This window comes from Musa acuminata, chromosome BXJ2-10 (genome assembly GCF_036884655.1).
Source record: "Musa acuminata AAA Group cultivar baxijiao chromosome BXJ2-10, Cavendish_Baxijiao_AAA, whole genome shotgun sequence".
Taxonomy (NCBI): domain Eukaryota; kingdom Viridiplantae; phylum Streptophyta; class Magnoliopsida; order Zingiberales; family Musaceae; genus Musa; species Musa acuminata.
The window spans coordinates 24913902-24934537 of NC_088347.1; the positions used below are offsets into that span (position 1 = coordinate 24913902).

Genomic DNA, 20636 nt, shown 5'->3' on the forward strand with positions numbered 1-20636 from the left:
ATCCTTTCCTTTTGGAATGGCAAATAGTTTAATGTTGATTCTTTTTTCAGATATTTGCTGACCTTCTTAATTGTAGATGCATTTTTTATGACGAAATACAGCTGTTTTCTCTACCTTAAGGAGGGATTTCTTTTTTATTTCAACTTGCCTGGGAGAAACTGTTCTTTTTTTTTTTTTGACAATTTTAATCTTATTTTGATTATTATTTGAAATATTTTCTGATGAGGGGTGAAGCAATGGCTGCTGACATTAGGTTTCACATAGTGCATTAAGTTTGTTTCAAATGTTTTAAAATATACACTGCCCTTTCTTTTTGTGGCTGGTGGTAACCAGAAGGAAAAATAAAAACAAAGAATAAAAGAGAAGAACCTACCAAAATGAATGGGGTTGATGGTAGGTTTAGGGTCTGGTTCTATTGCTTTTATTGTTAAAACCTAGGTTGATGACTAAGTGGAGTTTCTTAATTGGTTGCAAGGGTGAAAGTCGTGTACGAAAACACTCGCTTCTTGTAGATGTTAGATTGCATATGTTGACTTTTCTAAACTTCTGTATTCGTAAAAGCATAGTGTTGCGACCCACTTTTTTCCCTCGAGGGTTAACGGTTACATCTTTGTTATTCATTGTGCAACAATGTTTTCTATTTTCTCTTCCCATCTAACAGGATAGATCGAAATAGAAAATATTTCCTTTCTTGTATGCATTAGCCATCGCATCCTAGTTGTTGAGTTTGCACTGATCTAGACCTGAATTTTATTTTGTTCCAAAGTATAAACATGTCTAGCTTGTCCCATGGTGCTGCTATCTGGAGCAAAATCTAGAATTGTTATGTATCATAAAATCTTTAAAATGGCTTCATATTTGTGAAAATTAAGCACTGCATAGCAAAACTTGAATCAGAAAGTTTTGAAGTTTTTAATTGGACATAGTTTGAATTCCATAATTTGAGCTTGGTAAGGTTAATAATAGGACTGAGTTTAGTGCAACTCTAGCCAACCAAATACCAATAGTAACCAAGTCTGCTAAAGACATTATGTACGTTATACATCGATTGTCCAGCTCAAACAAATCTGTCCATTATGTGTAACCAATAGTAACCAAGTCTGCTAAAGACATTATGTATGTTATACATCGATTGTCCAGCTCAAACAAATCTATCCATTATTATGTGTAACGTATTCAAGCATGTGCTATTGTTGAAATCTTTTTTTTATTGAACATCACTCTGAAGAGACCGTTATGTTAAACTTAGATTTTAAGATTCTGTTCTGGACTAAGAAACACCACTAGAATCCTGTTTTTGCTGTTTTGATCTTATTCAACACTATTGTCTTCATAATTTAGTGCCACTAGCTTCTCAAATCCTGCTGTTTTGGCTTCACCCTTGTACTAGGCAGATTTGTTGTTCAAGAATCAAATAATACTTGTGTTATTTTTAACAGCCATCAACCTTCTACTGTTAAACATCTAATTTTGCATTATTGAGGGTACTCAATGACATTAAAATGCTCATTAAGCATGAGTCTGTCCAAAATGCTATATACAAAGTTTTTCTTCACATCAGTCAACTTTTTACTGCTAACTGTCTGTCTCTTCCAGTGTTTGATGACGCATCATCATCCTGCCAGCTGCTCGAAGTGTCATATCTGTACATTCTTCTGCCTCTGCCACCGCGCTTGGACATGCTTAAACATGATCCACAGACGAACTTCGCCGGAACCTCATCAAGATCATCTATGCCCGAGCATCTTGTGTGCTTCCACACTCCACACCTGTCACATGCTAACATTCTCTCGCCATCATCATCTTTGGTTCCACAGGTGCAATCTACTGTCCAACTCTCTGTGCCCCTCTCCATCCGTAATTGCTCCAACTTGCACCCACCTCCCAAGCACCTTCCGCGAACTTGAACAGAATCATCTGGGCCTAGCAGGAAACTGATTTGGGTGGCATCATCAGCATCTTCACCATTTACTAAAACCTGCTCTGCCTGGAACGATTGCAAGATTAGGTATGTCTCCTGGAAAGCCTTTGTTGCTTCAGATTTGAGGTCTGCAACCGTGGCATGTAAAGGTAGTAGCAAGAGCTCTGGTGGGGGGGCTAAGTAGTTCTTTGGTTTGTCAGCTAACTCCATTCGACACCATACACGAAGTGTGAATGGATGTGGATCCACCAAGTCTTTATTTTTATCATAGTGCTTGATAAATTGCTTGCAGTCGAGAATTTTTGCTGATGAACTCCGGGAGGCCTCCCACACTGACCGTGGCTCGTAAGGCTGCATGGTGGCAGGGTTGAGAAGGGCATCGTACAACACCCTGAGGTCATGAAGAAGACATTCTTTGGAAGGTCTGCATAAGCGTCGAGCAGATGATCGCTCGTCCGAAGCATGCTCAAGTCTGAAGAGGCAAGTAAAGACATCAGTTTGCAGGTTAGACCCACATATTCATCTCAAGTGAATAGGGAGGAGGCCAACCTGTACTCGACCGAGTTCGACTCAGCATTACATTTGACTGCGACAACCAAACCATCGGTCACTGCTCTACCAGCAAGTTTCCTGAGGCAATAATCCAGCAGCTCTAACGAGCCAATAGACGAAAAGGTTGCCCCTCGAAGAGCCCGCCAGGTAACCCACTTGGATTCCTTAACAGCTTGAAGAATCTTGATAATGGCATTCTCTGCTCGGTTGATGTCTTCCTGTCTCCATGTGCACATTGGCAGTGATTCAGGATCTTCTGGTTTTTCTGTTGCATCAGCTCCCGAATTCTTCTCATCGTAGCAGTCCTTGATCTGCTGAGTTATGAAACAGAAGAGGTCTCTCAATGTCTTCAGTCTTCGAGGTGAAAGGAACACATAAAGGGCAATGGTCTTCTGCAGCTGGGTGCTAAGTGATCGGTCATCAAGGAGAGGAGTGCTGGAGAGACCATCCACGGCCTTACGGTAAGCCTCAGTGGTGTGACCAAAGCTGCCGGTACCAAACTGGTATCCCCAGTTTCCATACCATGGCTGGCCTGCGGTGACAGCTTGGAGGAGCCGGAACTCCATGCCGTGCTTCTTGGACACATCCATGACGGAGATTTTTCTGCTAGGGAAGAATCAATTTTGGGGTAGCAGCAGGGATGAAACTCTTGTTTCTACAATTCATGCGTGGAGGCAGTGCTTATAACTCTAATAAGCTATTAACTGATTATCCAGTAATCAGAATTTGTTCAGATTGTTATCCAAAGTATCGATCTCAAATTACATTTGAAACCCTTTTTCATTAGTTAATACGAAGCACGCTTTTCATTTGAAAAAAAAAAAAAGGCCATTCATATAACATATTGGAGTTATCGGTAGAATTATTTTCACAGTGGTTATTCCGATGTCAAAATCCATGATAGTTGCAAACTTTGTGTGGGTGACTGAGCGCACATGGTTGCAAACTTCCACAAGGAGTATTCCACCAAATAGTTGGCTAAGGGGGCACCTTTACCGATGAACGTTGTAAGGCATAAACAAATTAAATTTTATTATGCAACAGGCTACGTTTACCTTACAGTGAAATCTGATCAAATGTGTTTCATCGCATTCAATTTCATCACATTCAATTTCCTCTAACTACAATGTGTTTCAACTGGTTTATAGCCTGTCAAAAGATTACCCAAAGAACAATATGGCCACAAGGGAAAATTGTTACGAATATCTCGACTACCGAAGACAAAAAAAGGCCTCATATTGTAGCTAACAAATATCGACTTCATGGTGTACTGCAAATGTACAATTATATAACTTGTGTCGTGGATAATAATTGTTTCTTTCGGCGTCAAGAATAACAGTAATTTGTTTGATTCCATAAAAAATTGCATCTCCGGATTCTAAAGCGAATTAGAGAACTGATTCTTATGAAGTAAGATTTCCGTCTAAATTTGATCCGGAGAAATAGTACAAAGGATACGACAGAAAAAAAAAGAAACAATATAAAACCCTTTCTTATCTCCGATAAATTATTATATCATCATCTTATAGTCATCATGTCACTACAATCGTAACTTATCTCATGAATAATATAATCTTCCATCAGTAATCTCTTCGTCTTATTTGATAAAGAATCATCACAGAGTCATCATCGGCAAAACGATTCAAGTGCTACAAAATTTTACTTATATGATTTCTGAAATAAACAAAAAGACTTCTTTTTTTTCTCAATTAGTGCTCGAATAAAAAAAAATCTCACGATCAACAAATAAAAATATATATTAAAAAAATAAGATTTAATGTGATTCGATAAATCCCTACATCATCTCTCTCCACCTATATCCATGAAAAAAATTAAATTCTTCTAAGAAAAACCAATCAAATTCTCACGTAAGCTTGAAAATTTCTTTTTTCAATCGAGCTAAGATTCAAAAATGTATTTACAGGAATAAATCTTAATTATCTAAGCACTATTTTCTTACTTAACATTATTTTCTTATAAACAAGGAAAAAGATGACTACAATTACCCTTTTTTTAAGGTGTGTAAATGCAAAGATGTTGGATATACCTGACATTGAGTAATTTACACAGTCGATCCCAATATTCCATCAAGTCGCAACCTATTAAATTTTTCGAGCCGCCTTCACGGCCATTAACCCTCAGGAGGTGGCCATATCCATTGGCATGCACCACACCATGCAACAAATGCGTAGGGTCCTCCAACTGCAGAGATGCCCAGTCCTCCAAATCAAGAGAGGTTGACTCATAATTGCAAGTACTGCACCTGCAGGTTAAGCTGATACTCAATGTTAGAATGTCTCCTCTTCCAAATAACCTCTAAATATCTAAAAACTTCTCTAATTACATTCGATCAATCTTAATTTTGATGTGTACTTTAGGAATTAAAAGATCAAAAAACTGAATAAGAGAACACTGAGGTTGATTGATTACACGCTAAGCAATGGACATTCTATCCAACTCTCCTTTATTTTCTGTCAAAAGATTTTGAGAACTCGGAGATGGAGGACTAACTCTCAAGAATCTCATACCTGAGTTCTGAGAAGCGACGCGGCGCCCCACAATGTCTGCAAGGATGGTGCTCGTAAGAGGAGGATGGGCTGCTCTCGTTCCGGATTATGAAGTGGTATCGCGTTGAACACACTGGATTCGTACTCCAACCTGTTGATCCAATCACATGAATCACACATCGAGACGTACTCATGAAACTTAATATCAAAAGTGAAATTAAATAGCCAATAGTTTCTCCTCTAATTTACTGGATTATAATATGATTCATCAATGTCTACTCAGGATAATTTTCCCCATCGTTGTACCCGCTCGCACGCCGATAATAACCAACAAAAAGACGGAATCGCGCGTTGATTAATTAGATCGTATTATATTAGACATCAGAGAAGGCATAACGAAGCCCGACAAGATCGGCGACGCATCGTCGAGGTGGAGGACTCACCGACGATCCTGCAATGGTCGCAGTAGATCCTCCTCGATCTCGCGACGTCCTCCTCCACCACGTCCAGATCGACGGCGGTGTCGCCCACCCGGGAGGCCATCCGCCACATCCGCAGGCGCGGCAGCGTGGGCGGCGCGACTCGTGCTTGTCGGGCGATGAAGTACCTCACGCAGTGCCGGAACGGCCCGCAGGGAGCGATCTCGCCGGCGCTTATGCCGTCCGGGAGGCCCAGCATGCCGTCGGCCTCATCCCGGCGCCGCGCCCGTTTCAGCGGCCTGCCGTCGACGGCCACGGCATCCACTCGCACCATCGATCTCGGAGGCGGATCGCAGACTTGATTTCGATCTCGATCGCAGAGGTATAAGTAGATGCAAGGATTTGGTGGTGGGGGTTCGATTTGAATCGGATTTGGGGTCCGAAACCAGAGCGGGAGAGACGAGGGAGAGCAAATCGTCCCTTTCGGGATTCCGAAACCAAGGCGGTGACGATATCAACCGAGGCTTCTATAAAAAGGGTGTGCGAGGTCGGCTGCGTTGAGGGGTCTAATTATTACTACGTCGGTCGATGCGCTACCGGAGGATAAGTTTGAACACCAAAAGCGCCCGTTTTGAAACGTATGGCTACCGCTCGGCCACGTCTCTCGTGCCAACTGGCACGCTTTGACTGGCCGTTGCTCACTCCACGGCTCGGTTCGGCCCGGCCTGGTCCATTTAATCTGGCCCACGATCTATTGGGCCCCGTTGACCAGAGACTAATCGACAGGGATAACAAAAGCATGGACAACATAATACACTTATTTTACTTTAATTTGGAGCTTTTTTCTTCTAATTTATCATATATAATTTTGATCTGCAGCTTTAACATAATTAACCTTGGAGCATTTATGTAATAAAATTAGGCATATGCAAGGCTTAAAAAGAAGGGGAGGCCAAAGCATTTCTTGGTATCTTTTCGAGCTAGCAGAGCATGCAGCTTTCAGGGAAGAGCTTACACCAAGCAAACATGGGTATCTTCTCCCACAAACACAAGAATGAGCATGAGTGTGGCAAGGATGGCGTCTTTTAACTTGGACATTATATCCCCCATACCAACATGTCCCCTTCCCACCTCCACACAGTGGCAATGACATGTGATGAGGACTATGGTGCCCATATAAGGAAGAAAGGGAGCGAAGAAGACAAGAATGAAGCATAGGCTGCAATGATGTGTCGTGACATTTCTTACTGTTAATGAAAGATGAAGATTACTAGCGCTGAGTTTGATATCAAACTTAGATTTAGAACTTTGTTAGTCTTAAGAGCGATAAGAACGGTATCATGCATGGAGGTGGTGGTCTTCACAGTATATTCCGAGGAAATCAGCTGATGCTAAGGGAGGCTTCACCAGAGGGGCCATGGTTGGGTGCTTTAGTTGACAGAGACGGACTGGTAGAGTACCATCTGGCCCAGAAGAGGTAATTGACGAAGTTGAGGAGGCTGAGAGCCGCCAGGAGCCAGTAGAAGAGGTCCAGCCTGTCCTTGTTGAGGTCATTGTCACTCAGCCACCCACCACTCGACGAGCTTGATGTGATCTTGTTCACCAGGGAGACGAGGAGGGAGCTCAGGAAGAACCCAAACGAGTAGGAGCAGTATGTCATGGCTGTCAGAAAGGACTGCATCCCCCCCGCCGACTGCCTGTAGAAGAACTCGATGAGCCCCACCGCCGTGAACATCTCCGACAGCCCGAAGACGAGGAACTGCGGCGCAATCCAGAAGATGGACAGATGCTTGTGTGGCCCGACAGCTTCCTCCCTTCTCTTCTTCTCGATCAAGGCGGCCGAAACCATCGAGAAGGTCACCGTGAAGAGGCCGACGCCGATGCGCTGCAGGGGGGTGATCCCAGACTCCTTTCCGGTGAACCTCCGGAGGAGAGGGACGAAGCCAGTTTCGTAGATGGGGACGAGAACGATGAGCATCATGTAAGGGATGGCTTGGAATGAAGCCGGAGGGATCGTGAAAGAGTTCCCCACTCGAGTGTCCATGGAGCTTCCTTGTTGGACCGAGAACGTTTGGAGCTGAGCAAGGATGGTGTTGAAGATGATGGTGCATGCAAAGATCGGTATTACCGAGAGGACCACTTTCACCTGCTCGACTTCCGTGGCAGTGCATAGCTTCCATGGGCTCTCTTTCAAGCTCGAGCCATCTTGAGCTTTGATGCAGGCTTTGTCCAAAAACCTTAATTACCAGGAGGAAAAATGTTGCAGGAGTTTATTGCACACTGTCCGAGCATACTTTTACGACCAAGAAATGCCAACCTGAACTTGTCGGTGTGCCTGAGGCTGTTGACACCAGGAGAAGGTTGATGATGATCACCAGCATGCTTTTGGCTTTGGTGCATCAACTCAGAATTAGTAGAGGGGCAAACTTGCTTTCTCTTGCTAATTGCTGCTACAAAGACCTGCAAGAATAACTTTTCTTGACAGCAAGAACATGCACAGTTCAAAGATCATTGAGGGAACAGTGATATGATCCATGCATGTAGGGCTGCAGTCAAATGCATGCTTTTGAAGGAGAATTAAGTATATTATATGCGACATGAATCCAGTGTATTCCTGTTCAGAAGTATATAGAATATCTACAATGATTAGACGAACATGAAAATGAAATACTCATGTCAGTACATCATTCGTGTTCCCAATTAGCTACATTTTTTTCCCTGCAAGACAAGCTATCAGTACAAGCAAACGAAGACTGCTTTCATTTCAAGCATTAATTATGTGCCTTGTCCTTTCTGATACGGATAATAAAGTAGCAAAGGTAATAAAGTAAGAAATGCTACTTTTTGTCTGGAGCTATATCTAAACCTGAAGAACACAAACACAAATATTCTATCAGTTTCATACGTCAACAAGCAGCCCAGTACTAGTTTGACCAAATGACACCAAACAATCTCTGTAGACTTGATAGAGAAGGATGGAAGTCCCCAAAGGACTTTCCATCACCATTCATTGCAACCTTATCCTTTGTCAGTAATTTCGACTATGATGAGCATTAAACAATCTCATTGGATTTATCGAGTCAAAAGAGATGAAATCATGGATCTTACTCTTGCAATAGGGGTGAAGATGCTGCCCTGTGGAGGCTTGTTTCTATAGAAAACAACACCGGAAATTAAGCTGATGAGGCCCATCGCCATGGCGCCTGCCGACACGCCGAAGCCGACATCCATCCCGGAGCGCGTCTGCACCCAAACGAGAACAGTGAGGGCGATCAGCTCTCCCACGCAGAAGCTGAAGTAGGCTGCGTTGAAGTATGTGGAGAGCTTCTTCGGCTGCTTCGGATCGTCCCTTCCGAACTGGTCCGCGCCATGGGCTATCATGTTAGGCTTGAGGCAGCCACTCCCCAAGGCCACCAAGTAGAGAGCAAGGAAGAAGACGGCCGCCTTGAATCCTTTGGCCTCCACGCACTGCTCTCCCGTCATCATGTTGCATGGTGGTGGCCTCAGCTGTGGAAGGTGTGCTTGGACTGCCAGTAGTATGAAGCCCTAAATAACACCAAGACAGAAATAATGCAACTAAACCACATGCAGGTGTTTGCCTCGAGAAAAGAAATCACATGTAGGTAGTTGATGATGGGAGTATTCAGAGCTCCGGTCGTGTGGGTTTGCCGCCGCCAAGTGGCTGAAATATTTGCAATTTAGATGGAAAAAGATGACTATTTTCTAGGCTATAAAAGATAAGGTTTAAGCAGTCACATTTCATCACCAAAAAGAATCCAAGTAGTCATATTTCATGACATTATCTTCTTTTTATTTTGTATCTTATGGATGGACAGAAAGAGAAGAACAGAAACATGGTGGTATCATCCCTTGAACGAGTTTGCAAGCAGTGGGAGATGGAACTTACCGAGAGCTCAACGAATCCAAATGTTAACATGGTCCAGAAGCTGCCCAGATAAGAATCTGAGAGAAATCCACCGAGCAGGGACAAGATGAAGATAGTCCCCACGAAGTTGGTCACTACGTTTGCCGACATCGACAGTGAGAAGTGCATCTCGTTGAAGACGTATGTGATGAGGTTGTTCCCAACAGCAGCGATCGCCATGATTTCACATGCTTGAATGCCTGGAGAAGAGAATAGATTAGTTCCAATATGCTAACACAGGAACACACAGAGAGAGAGAGAGAGAGAACCTAATACGAAGACAGCAGCTCTCATGCCGCCATGCTTGTCGTGCTTGCAGGGCCTGCCCCTCCAATCAAGAGAAACTTCAGCAAGCATGGAGTCCCCTTTGAGGTCCTGTCTTGTCTCAATATCCATAGCCTCTTTCTACACACACAAAGAAACTCTCTGTCTCGGTATGAAGACAATCTCTTCGAATGCTCACAACCAAAGAAAAAGGCCCTCCGCCCGAGAGATTTTGGGTGAATTCAAGGCAGGCAGATGCAGCTATTTATAGTACAGAGAGAGAGAGAGAGAGAGAGTTGTGAACAGTGATTGGCTAGTGGGTTTCCATGCTGGCGTTGGACTGTCAGAGTTTGCTGTGCCTCTCACCGAGCAAAGTGGGGAAGAACAGCAAAAATATGGTCTCCCACATAGAAATCCTTGGGACTTGATTGCTTTCCTCCTCCTCTACTAATGCACAAATGATCTGATTTCCTTGCTAAACCTGAATCTTGAATCAAGAACAGGATTGTTAACCTAAAAATGGTGATGCAAGTGATTCTGGGAGGCAGAAAGTTCTTCTTCCCAACAAAAGCCTTTTCATGCAACAAATTACCTGCACAAGTACATGCACACAAAACATACTATCTACCAGCAAACCAGATGTCAAATATCCATGTTCGTTGCCAACCAATGTTCCTAAATACTAATACATTAGGAATCCAAAACCATCCAAAAACTTGGTTAATTGAAAAGAGAGTAGCAGGTGAAGGAACAACAGTCCATCTGACAATAAGAATATGTTATCCGAGAGTTGATGCTTGAAAGAAGGAATATGTGGGACATAGATCTATGCCTGTCGAACCAACCTATTCCTATTTCTTAGTAGATTAAATTAAACTCACTTAGATGTTCTCCACATTTTTCAAAGTTTGTACTTATGATAAAAGTTAATCTAAGTAGCTGAACAAAATGATGGATAGCTTGTGAGTTTGGAGATTATGATATCTTAATGAAGCTCACATAAAAACAAGATGAATTACTTCTCATCTTCTCCTTTATCTTCCTGGTTGTCTTATCATCACTAGTTTTGGCTTTGGCAGTGCATGTGTATAAGTTGAACACCACATGCAGGTCAACACTGGTCACATGAATCCAGCAACCAATAGCAACTTTCTACCCACTTGAATGAAGTGGATATACTCACTGGATGGATCACGGACTTGCATACGTTCCTGATTAATGTAGCAAGTTGCAGTATCTCATTGGAATGAACAGTTGACTTGTTTCCACTTTTCTTTTAATTTGGATTAACCATATATCACATCTAGCTTGTTTTCTTGATGTCCATACAGTGAGGAGATGAGTTGAAAGAAAGATGTTTACTTTTCCTTAATATCAACAGCGAAATCTTGGAGTTTTAGTAATATTGAATACTGTTCTATCTTTTTTGGCTTGATGGATTTTATGTGTGTTGCTGTTCCCCATAAATGCTAGAGCAAGAAGTTGACTGGTTTTGTGGTCCTTGATAAGAACACAGGCACATGATAGTCAAATTCTGGGCAGTGTATTTTGGATAGGAATGTTATCAAGAGTCCTCCAAAATTGAATACAAATAAATACCATAAGATTAATATGATTAAATCATGAAAATAATTAAGACAAAAAAATATTTTATAACTTGTTTTTTTTAGGATTCCCTATATAAAATTTACATCATAAAATTAATGTCTTCAAAACAAATAGTCAACTATGGTGTTTGATTTTGAAGGAATCCTTTGTGAAATTTAAAGGATTTTTTTATATTAATATATTTCGACAAATGTCAAATAATTCGAATTAGGAGGTGTTTTTTTTTTTTCTGAACATAAAACACATATTTATCGTGTCCAAGTTGAGATGCTTTCTTCTGACTATTGATCTGCAACAGTCAACGAAAGAAATAGATGACTTAGAATCTGGATAATCTTGATTACTTGGAAGATGAGAAAGCATGAAAGCTAATGGTGGTGTGCTAACAACCATCACTACCGATGGACTTGCAAGTCAACTCCTGTGTTGAATTCCATGAGATATCATTTTAATTGGAGAGTTTTGAGGGGGCAGAATCATCCCCACCCACCTCTAAAAGCTACGCAGAGCAGCACATTGTGCTGTGCCGACCGACAACATCACCTTCCATTTGTGTTGCTCGCCATGAAAGGTCAGAGGCCAGTTGGATTGCTTGGTCTCAGAGCACCCCGAAAGTGCTGCATTATGCCTTTTAGCAGTCTTGTTCCTGCTTCCTTTTTCTTGAGGTCCAGAAATCTATGCCTCTGACCAAGGCCTGTAATCCACCACCCCGTGGTTTTCTTCCACTGCAAACCAACGAGCGTCTTGCGATCATGGGATGCTGCAGCTGGAGTGAATCTTGACCCGAGGGGTTCCATTGGATACGGCGTTGCTATTGAGGTCAAAAGATGGGAAGATTTGGTGCGTGTGTTGGAATCTGGAGATCGAGGTTAGCTGTGCTGGCTAAACTTGTCGATTTCGGATGACTCACCACCCTCGGTTGGAGATCGTTCGTGCTCTTGCCGACGCTGTCATTTCTCCGAACAGGGGGTGTGCTTTTTCCATACTCATCTGGAAGAGCTCGGCACTTCAGACAAACGGCTGGGAATCCACACTGCTCGAGTATCCAAATCAACAATGATTCGTGGTCTGTATTCAACTCGTGAATTAACAATGATGTTGGTGGCTTCGGGAGACTTGATGCGTCCATGGTCCTACACACTATTCATCGCCACTGCTTTTTCCATCAACCTTTCTATGCAATGGGGTTGATCAGCCTCTGTTTGGGCCTCAGCAAGACAAACTCACAGCTTTCTTGGGACTGAGGTCTACTGAGCGGGAGCGACAACAGGATGACAAGTTTGACCACAAGAAACACCATGCGCTTACTTGTTGCAGTGGGTGTCTCCCTCTGACAAGTGCTTGTCACAAGAGGAACAACTTCCTAAGGAGCCATTGATGGATCATAATAACTGGGTAGAGACAGTCTTTGTTGCATAAATGTAGGTATGGATTTTATCTCTTACTGTTCTGTTTTTACAAAATGTTATGCCACAAAACAAAATCATCAAATGATACAAAGAGCAGAAGTTGATTACTGCAATATAAAACATTTTCTTTGGAAGATATTATATATCAGACTTTGCTCAAAATTTATTCATCCATGTTAAATTTGATTACAACTTTTCTCATAGCTATACACCAAGTAAAATATGGGAGTATTTCTTGACATCTGGTTTACCCTGCATATCATTGCATTTCTTTTGGATGACACCACCATCTTATTATGATTGGTCAAAGGACATATAGTATTCAACAAAAAGCATGTAATTGAATCTAGGCAGCAATATATGCTGCAGAGAGGAGCATGAACTGACTAGTCTCAATGAGTGTGTCATAATCTGCAGAAGATTATTTGGTTCTTCTCTGCAGAAGATGATGTCTATAATCTATCCTAAGCTTTCATCATCATCATCTCCTCATCCACTTGGAATGGCACACAGAAGGCCTTAATCACCACTGGATTATAAGGCAGCTTAGACAGATAGATGTTGGTGAGTTCAGAGGTCCACATTGGATTAAACTAGGTGCAATGATAGCTCCCAAATAGGCTTTGGGAAAAGATGAGCCATTTTAATCCTCAAGTATACAAAGGAAGCAATAAGATGCCAAGGGTCCTGGAGCTCAAACATGTCAGTGCTTCTCCATCTTGCTTCCTTTGACTAATATGTATGTGTAGTCCTACTTTTTATGCAGCAATAAGGAACCTATTACTTTTCACCAAAAAACCTTTAGAAATATGACATAAATCCAATTTGTTTCACTCAATTTAGCTCAAAATAGTGCAAAAATCTTTTCCAGATCTAGTTAAGAAAAGAAAGGAATCATCCTTAAATATAAAGTCCAATGGGTAGAAAGAAGAATAAACTTTACTTCAATGAACCATTGAACTTGGAGAAAAGTGTAAAAGAAGTTGGGGGCAAGCTTTTTTAAAGGCACAATGTTGGTTGATAAAGCACAAATAAGCCAAGGAGACAACTGAATCCAGTAAAGTTATTTCGTCTCATATCAGCTGAAGAACACAATGCTTGGTGGACTGTTCTGGCTTATGATTCTTTTCGCTAATGTGTTTTGAAGCTTAAATATCACATAGATCATGAAAAGTGTAGGAGATATGAAGTAGCTGAAAATTACATGAATGAAGAATAACAAAGCATCATTTCTAACAATTATAGAATACAACTATAGATCTTGTTTCAGTGATATTAACCTATTTGGACCTCCCACCACAGCCAGTATAATATGAATGTAGGATCTAACATTAGCTTTGCAACTAATAAGTCACATACTTCCTCTGTTCTTGATCAATAAGCCACATTTTTCTGATGCAAATAGACTTGTCTTCACAAATAGCTCACATTTAAGTTAGGTCATACACATTTTTGAAGTCTTGCACTAATACATCATATATTTAAAATGTTTGAACATGTTATTCAAGTCATCATGGTGGTTTTTCATGATTTCCTCTATGATTCAGAGAAGTAAAATTCTTCTGTGGTTTGAGAGTCACATAGTCCTATATGATTCAGAGAATTAAAAGAAGAGTCAGGATAGAAGAATTAGGTAGAATTGAAGAGAATATTTACAGCCAAAAGGGTTCACTTAGGATGCTTGATGTTTCTTTCTCATAAGATATAGCATGCATTTAGATACTTTGAATTTGATAAATATATGCAATAACCGACATAATCCGTATCAAAACAAATGCAATAAGAATGCATGATTGTCCTTTTAAAGCAACTGGATCAAATAGATAATGAAACATATGGAACTCTAGATGAGTGAGAATGTCAAAATGAACTTTAGAGAATAATCTCTTTAGTAAAACAGGGTGATCAATGAAGAAATAGCCACCAGTCATGAGTCATCAAATCCAAGCCAAACAGAATTTATATCACAATGTAATCTCTTTAATCGCATCCCTTTTTTCTTTTTTTTCTTTTATGGACAGTAAAATTACATGTGCCCAATCAACAGCTTATGTGCCATCTTATATAAACTAAATTATGATCAATCACAAAACTTCTTGATGTATAAAAAACATAGCAACAATTTCATGGAGACCAGTCATAATTGTAAAGCAGCTACTGAAAAGAAAATTAGAGAAGTGCATTGTCTGGTGATGCAAAATGTAGAAGGATATCAGATACTGCTAAAGTATGATGCCTAGCTAGTTATTACAAGATCCAGTTCTTAGTACATAGCATATAGAAATAGAAGTCTCTGGTCTCTCTGAACATAAACAGCATAAGCGAAATAGCAGCAATAATAACAGAAGTCTTTCCAAATTTAAACTGCATGAGAGAGAGAGAGAGAGAGGAGGAGGCTCTTGGACCTAACCATGGTGGTGTTGAAGCTGCAGTGTCATGGAAGAGGAACCCATGAGACCAAAAATATATCTCCAGGGTGTCCATTGGGTGGTAAACACTAAACTTAAATTCCTATGGGTGGTCAGAACTCCATAGCCATATATGGAGCTCATACTGTTAGTTAGGGACAGGAAGCAGCAGAGCTAGATGCCAAAAATAAACACTAGCTCTCCTCTACACCTCCCTGGCTTGGGGCTAAAACTCCCCCTGGAGCCTAGCCACAAATGTACACACAAAGGCTACTCAACAGATAAAGAGGGGTTAGTGAAATCAGCTTGCCTTTCCCCAGGCAAGGTGAATGGTTGTGATTACACTGAATTCTTACATGATGTTTAACTGGTAAAGTTGACATTATAGGGTTGATCAGATTCTCTCAGTCTTCACAGACAGTCAAGGTCATGGAAGACTTGAATTAAGATAAGGATCAGGGCATGCCTTACTCTACTACTTGACCAAATGCACCTCTACAACAGAGTAAGAATGTTAATTAAGCCCAACTCAGGCTGACACGGAAAAAGAAAGACCAGATTATGAGTAGTAAGACTTAGCTTTGTGTTAGCTAAGAGCCCTCCCAAGGGCACTTAAGTTTGATGGATCGATGCGCCTGGCTCATGAGGAGCCAAATTAAACTTGGTACCGCCTTTCCTCGTCTTTGAAGGCATCACCCTACCTGTGGGTGCATGCAGATGCTTTAAGCCCATCACAGGGATAAAGCAGAAGGAACTGCACAGTTACCACGGCATCAGTTGATGGATTCGGAGTGCTCCTCCGATCCCGAGACTGACTCGGTCTACAAAAGACCTTGGGGTGTCAACTTAGGCTTATGTTAGAGCAGATGGACAAACTTACAGACACACAGTGAGAACAAGGATGAGTGAAGAAGAACCATGGTTAGGCCAAGGGTTGCTCCGGTGCGGAAGGTGCAGCAAAGTGAGCAGGAATGAGTCTGTAGGGATGGGCTGTTGGACTCGGCAGGCTTGGAGATGTCACAGCCATAGTCATGCCTGTTTTAGAGCAAAAGACACTGTTAAAGATATTAGTACCCCAAATTGCAGATACAATGGCCTCAACCAGCAGAAAGATAATACAAGTGCATAAAGGAAAAAAGAAATCTTAGATCTAACACATTTTTAGTTAATGACAAAGAATAATCATGTAATTAGGAACGCTATTAATTATCTTTAACAGGTTGCCCTTCCTGAGATGTAATCATATGGCACTTCCAATCTCTAAAGAACGTGTTCGATCTTAACCTATTACATATCTACAATCTTCTATAGCGAATGTATTGTTACTAAGTAGGTTTCCGCCATTATCAAACTTTATCTGATCTCAAGGAAAAGAAAAGATGGGAGAAATGGAAGATCTCAACGAACCTGCTTGTGCTGTGGGGGTCGGAGCCAGGGACATGGGTCCTCCGTAGAGTTGAGCTGCGAAGCCTGTCACCCCGGCCGTGGTGGTCACCGCAGAGTACTGGAGCATCGGAGGGTACTGCAGGCCATATCCTTGACCCTGAGCGTAAGCAGCCGCGCCGCCGCCGCCGCCGCCGCCGCCGCCCTGGCCAAACTGGAAGTATGGGTAGTAGCCGGTGGTTCCGGCTACCACCCCGTTTGCTGCCCCTCCGTAGAGTGGATACTGAGAAGCTGCTCCACCGTACATGTTGTAGTAGCTCTGGTAATCAGACTAAAATGTAGTGAGGAGTCAGTAAGTGCATGCGCCAAATAATTTGCTTGGTGGTCATCGAAAAGCTATTCCATTGTAATGTCGATTCATGTTTCCCTCCAACTTGTTTATTGCGCCAAGGAAGGAATCCTATTTCTGTATTAAGCTCTGTGACTGGCTATTTAACTAGCAAAAGAAAAGCTTGAGGGGACAAAAAAACATGTTATTGCAGGTGAAGGTTCTGAGAAACCGGCATTGGCTAAATCCATGTCAGAAAAGAAACATGCATGCAACAGTACTAAAAGAGATGTGAGAACTTTATATCTCTCTCTCTCTCTATCTTTTGCGTCAAAACAATGCAGGTAGAAGAGAGCAAGCGGGACATACCGTAGCGTAGTTGTACTCTGCGGAATAGGGTGAGAACCTGAAATTGCAGGTGGAAAGCTACAAGTTAGAGAGACGTACATGGAAGTTATCTATGAAGAAAGAATCTTCATGCACGTCGACAACGTGACAACGATGACGACGAGAAGATGTGCGTATGTGTATGTTTGTGTGTGTGTGTGTGAGAGAGAGAGAGAGAGAGAGAGAGAGAGAGAGAGAGGAAGAGTGACACTGCTTTGATTTGAAGCACCCATCCATGTACACGGATCAAGGCAGTATCGTGCGTGGTGAGAGAGCAGGCCACCATGATCGTCTGTGAGAGAGGGGGGGGGGGATGCCTTTACGGGCAAGCGTACATGCACATGCTGGCATCTGACCCTCACAATGTGTGTCGCCTTCTTTACAGCTTACCCGTAGACATAATAAGGAAGCCCTTGTTGGATGGCATAATGAGGGAAGGTGGCAGCTGCAGGCGAAGGAAAAGCAGTTCCCACCCCACCTTGAAGGCCTGCCTGAAAAGATTTCATAACCCTAAAGTTCCTGCTCCCTCCTGTAAGATATAAAAGACAGTGTTATCATCCCCATCAACCTCAGTCAAACTACTGTAGCTGTCACCTCAGTGACTGTCTGCTCCACTGGGGGGAATCCAAGGTAGAAATGCCATGGAAACATGCCTGAGCACTTAAACCAGTTGAGAAAGACACACACACACACACACACTACAAGAAGTAATGACTTTGCCTTGATGAAATGAGCAGCATTGTTTCCTAGGATAACTGATATGATTGTCTCTTCAGCTTCTCTCATTACCCTTAATATCTTTAGATAACCTCACTGTTCTTTCTCCTTTTACCTTTTGTGATGCTACACCATAAGTTTAAGAATGATAACATAGGGTTCCAGCTCATAATGCCAGCATATTTAGTGGTAGAATGAATGAATTATGATCCGGAAAAAGAATATTTGACGTTATGCAATCCATTAAACAACAAGAATGTGTGTGTGAGAGAGAGGAGAGACTAGTTAAAATATGATAAGAGATGAGAGTACAAGAAGCAAATTGAATATTAATAGGTGCAAAGCCTACTTTTTATCACCCATATCATGAGCTCTTGGCATCACAAAAAAGCATGAAATGAAGCATAATTAAGAACCTTGGACAAGCAAATTAATTACAAGAAAGAAGCATAATTAATGATAAAGATTTGTTTACCATGAAGAAGAGTTGGAGGTTTAGATCTGTGAACCCCCAAGGAGGCGAGGTTGCAATTAGCCCTCCTTCCGTCGATCACCGGAGAGGGATCCACGCAAGCTCTCATCGCAGCTTCCGGCTCGCGAAATGTGACCTTGGATGAAAGATGAACGCAGTGAGGAATCTAATCAAGAGATCTAAGATCCTGATTCTTTGATAGGATTCCAATCTCTAGATTTTCCTTCTATCCATGTATGTAGTCGTGTTTGCAGTCACCGTTGTGTGTTCCCAACCAAGGAATCAATGGAGGAAAGGAAAAGTGAGGAAGAAAGACTTACAAATCCATAGCCTTTGGATCTTCCTGTGTTCTTATCGGTGATGACCACAGCTTCTAGGATCTCCCCAAACTGCTCAAAGTATTTCCTCATGGTGTCTCTCTGGGTCTCCCAAGCAAGCCCCCCAACAAAGACCTTGGTGTAAGTGGTGTCTCCAAATTGGCCTGCAACGTTAGCCGGAGTCATCTTCCTCCTCCTCCTCAGATCCGTCGCTCCTCCTCCTCCTCCTCTCAGCCCCTCCTCCAGAGGAGGTCCTAGCCAGCAAGTGATCTAGATGTGACGAGTAAAACGATCAGCCCACCAAATTTAGAGGAGCTTGTCAAGGCGTTATATGTGAGTTTGGTTAGGGCTAGGGAATTGAGAAGGGGAGAGTTGAGAAGAGAGGAAAGAGAGAAAGGGAGGGAGGGAAGAAAAAGCTAAAGGGAGGAAAGGGAAAGACTACAAGCAGTAGGACCTATTGCATTATATACTCTCCTTAAAGCACTGCTGTTGCCGTTCATGATAGTCGTGTTATGGGCCTCACCTTCTTGATGAATAAAGATAACACTGCAAGGCACTGGTTGTGATTGAATTGACCAATCTACCTCCGATCCTTGAAGGGATTTACCATGTGGAAGGGAAGCACCAGACCTGGAAGGAGAGGCAAGAACGGAACGGGAGACATGCGGGAACAGTTGGTGATTGGTCCAAGCATACAGGAAGCAGAAGCCAAACTCATGATCTGGACGAACCTTATGTCTGTGCTTTTCCGCTGGTTCTCTACAAAAGATTAAAGAAACCTATGTTAAAGAGAGGCTCGGCTAGCAATCAATTTAGGTAGGTCGAATCATTTGCATGATTTCCACGTTACAGCATACTCATTCAAAGAGCTTTCTGTACCCAATTCCTCGGCTCATTTGGCATCGGATCGAACCCCTCCTGTCTTCCCAATTAAAATCTCGACATAACGTAAAGCCTCGATTAACTAACTCAATCCCATGCATTGATGCCTTCCTACTTAATTAGACGCATCAGAATCTCACATTCCATTGTTCTGTAGCCTTCCTGCATAAAGTAAGACAGCTTTATCGTGTCCTAAAGGGAAGAACGTTAGGTGCGGACGTTGATTGGGTTAGCGGTGACGAGGCGTAGAAGATTAGTTTTTGTCGGACAGCGGATTCGGACCGGGTCGAACCGGTCGGGATGTAACTGATGGACCGGCCTCGTTGTTCCGATTTGGAGACATCGTCCCTGTGGGCGGACGTGATTCTGGCACGTGGGTCCGCCGATCGAGACCGTGGAATCTGCACCTCTGTACTCGTACCACTGTGTCAGATCGATTTTGACCTGGTTGACCACGATTCCTTGGGACGCTAATCGAGATGATTCGGCATCCACTCATGCAATTACATGCGCATTATGCGTGATTACGGCTTGCTAATGACTTGAGTTATCCATTTCGCTCCAACCAATGCCGTCCGATATTAATTAACCCAATCATTAAATCGTTGTACCGAGCTTACTCTGGACACCATTGTTTTCGCAGCCATCATTAACACACATAAAAAATAGTAATCGATTACTTTTAGTCCCATTATTGTGTAACATTATTATGATCACAATTGTAGTGAAATTATTGGTCTGTGTCTTTTCTTTTTCTCTATAATTGACACGAGTTTACCTCGAGAATTAGATACACATAATTGTAGGAGACTTCTGGCAACTTTATACACTGCAAAACTCAATTGATGCAAAAAAATCAACAGTGTAAATTGAGTTTATATAACTTTGATATAGAGCTCGAAATCTTATTATTTTAATAAAAAAAATCAATGCAATGATCTCTCTTCGATTTATATATGCGTATAGAAAAAGTTATTTTCTGCACATATATATCTCATCTTCTTAAAATTCGGAATCAATAAGATTATATTAAACCTATTTAAAGTCTAAAAAAGAATTAAAATGCTGTGACGTGCATGTACTCAGTCTTCATGGGGTCTTTGTGCAGCGACATGACATTAAACCCCTTCAAATGTA

At 42.0% G+C, this 20636-nt stretch overlaps 3 protein-coding genes and 1 long non-coding RNA gene across 8 annotated transcripts; 1 reads left to right on the forward strand and 3 right to left on the reverse strand.

The window, feature by feature from the left end:
* Positions 1 to 1448: 1448 nt before the first annotated feature.
* Positions 1449 to 5960, reverse strand: LOC104000757 (PHD finger protein At1g33420). 2 transcript variants are annotated; one of them, XM_065128436.1, is made up of 5 exons: positions 5424 to 5960; positions 5002 to 5131; positions 4521 to 4736; positions 2471 to 3076; positions 1449 to 2393 (listed from the first exon to the last, which is right to left on the reverse strand). In XM_065128436.1, exons 1-5 carry the CDS (start codon positions 5731 to 5733, stop codon positions 1562 to 1564), a joined length of 2094 nt encoding a protein of 697 aa, XP_064984508.1. In that variant the 5' UTR covers positions 5734 to 5960; the 3' UTR covers positions 1449 to 1561. The 2 variants fall into 2 exon arrangements, with proteins under 2 accessions (XP_064984508.1, XP_009421159.2); XM_009422884.3 differs by having other exon boundaries at positions 4521 to 4748.
* Positions 1867 to 3246, forward strand: LOC135624622 (uncharacterized). Its single transcript, XR_010491752.1, has 3 exons — positions 1867 to 2008; positions 2214 to 2620; positions 2716 to 3246. It is a non-coding gene; the product is annotated as an uncharacterized LOC135624622 (long non-coding RNA).
* Positions 5961 to 6607: 647 nt separating the features above from the next.
* On the reverse strand, positions 6608 to 9831 carry LOC135624840 (protein NRT1/ PTR FAMILY 4.3-like). The gene is made up of 5 exons (XM_065128851.1): positions 9594 to 9831; positions 9307 to 9524; positions 8508 to 8945; positions 7717 to 7859; positions 6608 to 7636 (listed from the first exon to the last, which is right to left on the reverse strand). The coding sequence occupies exons 1-5, from the start codon at positions 9718 to 9720 to the stop codon at positions 6781 to 6783; spliced, it is 1782 nt and encodes a 593-aa protein (XP_064984923.1). The 5' UTR covers positions 9721 to 9831; the 3' UTR covers positions 6608 to 6780.
* Positions 9832 to 14763: 4932 nt separating this feature from the next.
* Positions 14764 to 19051, reverse strand: LOC135582823 (uncharacterized). Of its 4 annotated transcripts, none has more exons than XM_065128438.1 (6): positions 18621 to 19051; positions 18304 to 18436; positions 17502 to 17640; positions 17094 to 17130; positions 16421 to 16715; positions 14764 to 16048 (listed from the first exon to the last, which is right to left on the reverse strand). In XM_065128438.1, the coding sequence occupies exons 1-6, from the start codon at positions 18801 to 18803 to the stop codon at positions 15936 to 15938; spliced, it is 900 nt and encodes a 299-aa protein (XP_064984510.1). In that variant the 5' UTR covers positions 18804 to 19051; the 3' UTR covers positions 14764 to 15935. The 4 variants fall into 4 exon arrangements, with proteins under 4 accessions (XP_064984510.1, XP_064984509.1, XP_009421157.2 ...); XM_065128437.1 differs by having other exon boundaries at positions 16421 to 16727; XM_009422882.3 differs by having other exon boundaries at positions 15905 to 16068.
* Positions 19052 to 20636: the final 1585 nt, after the last annotated feature.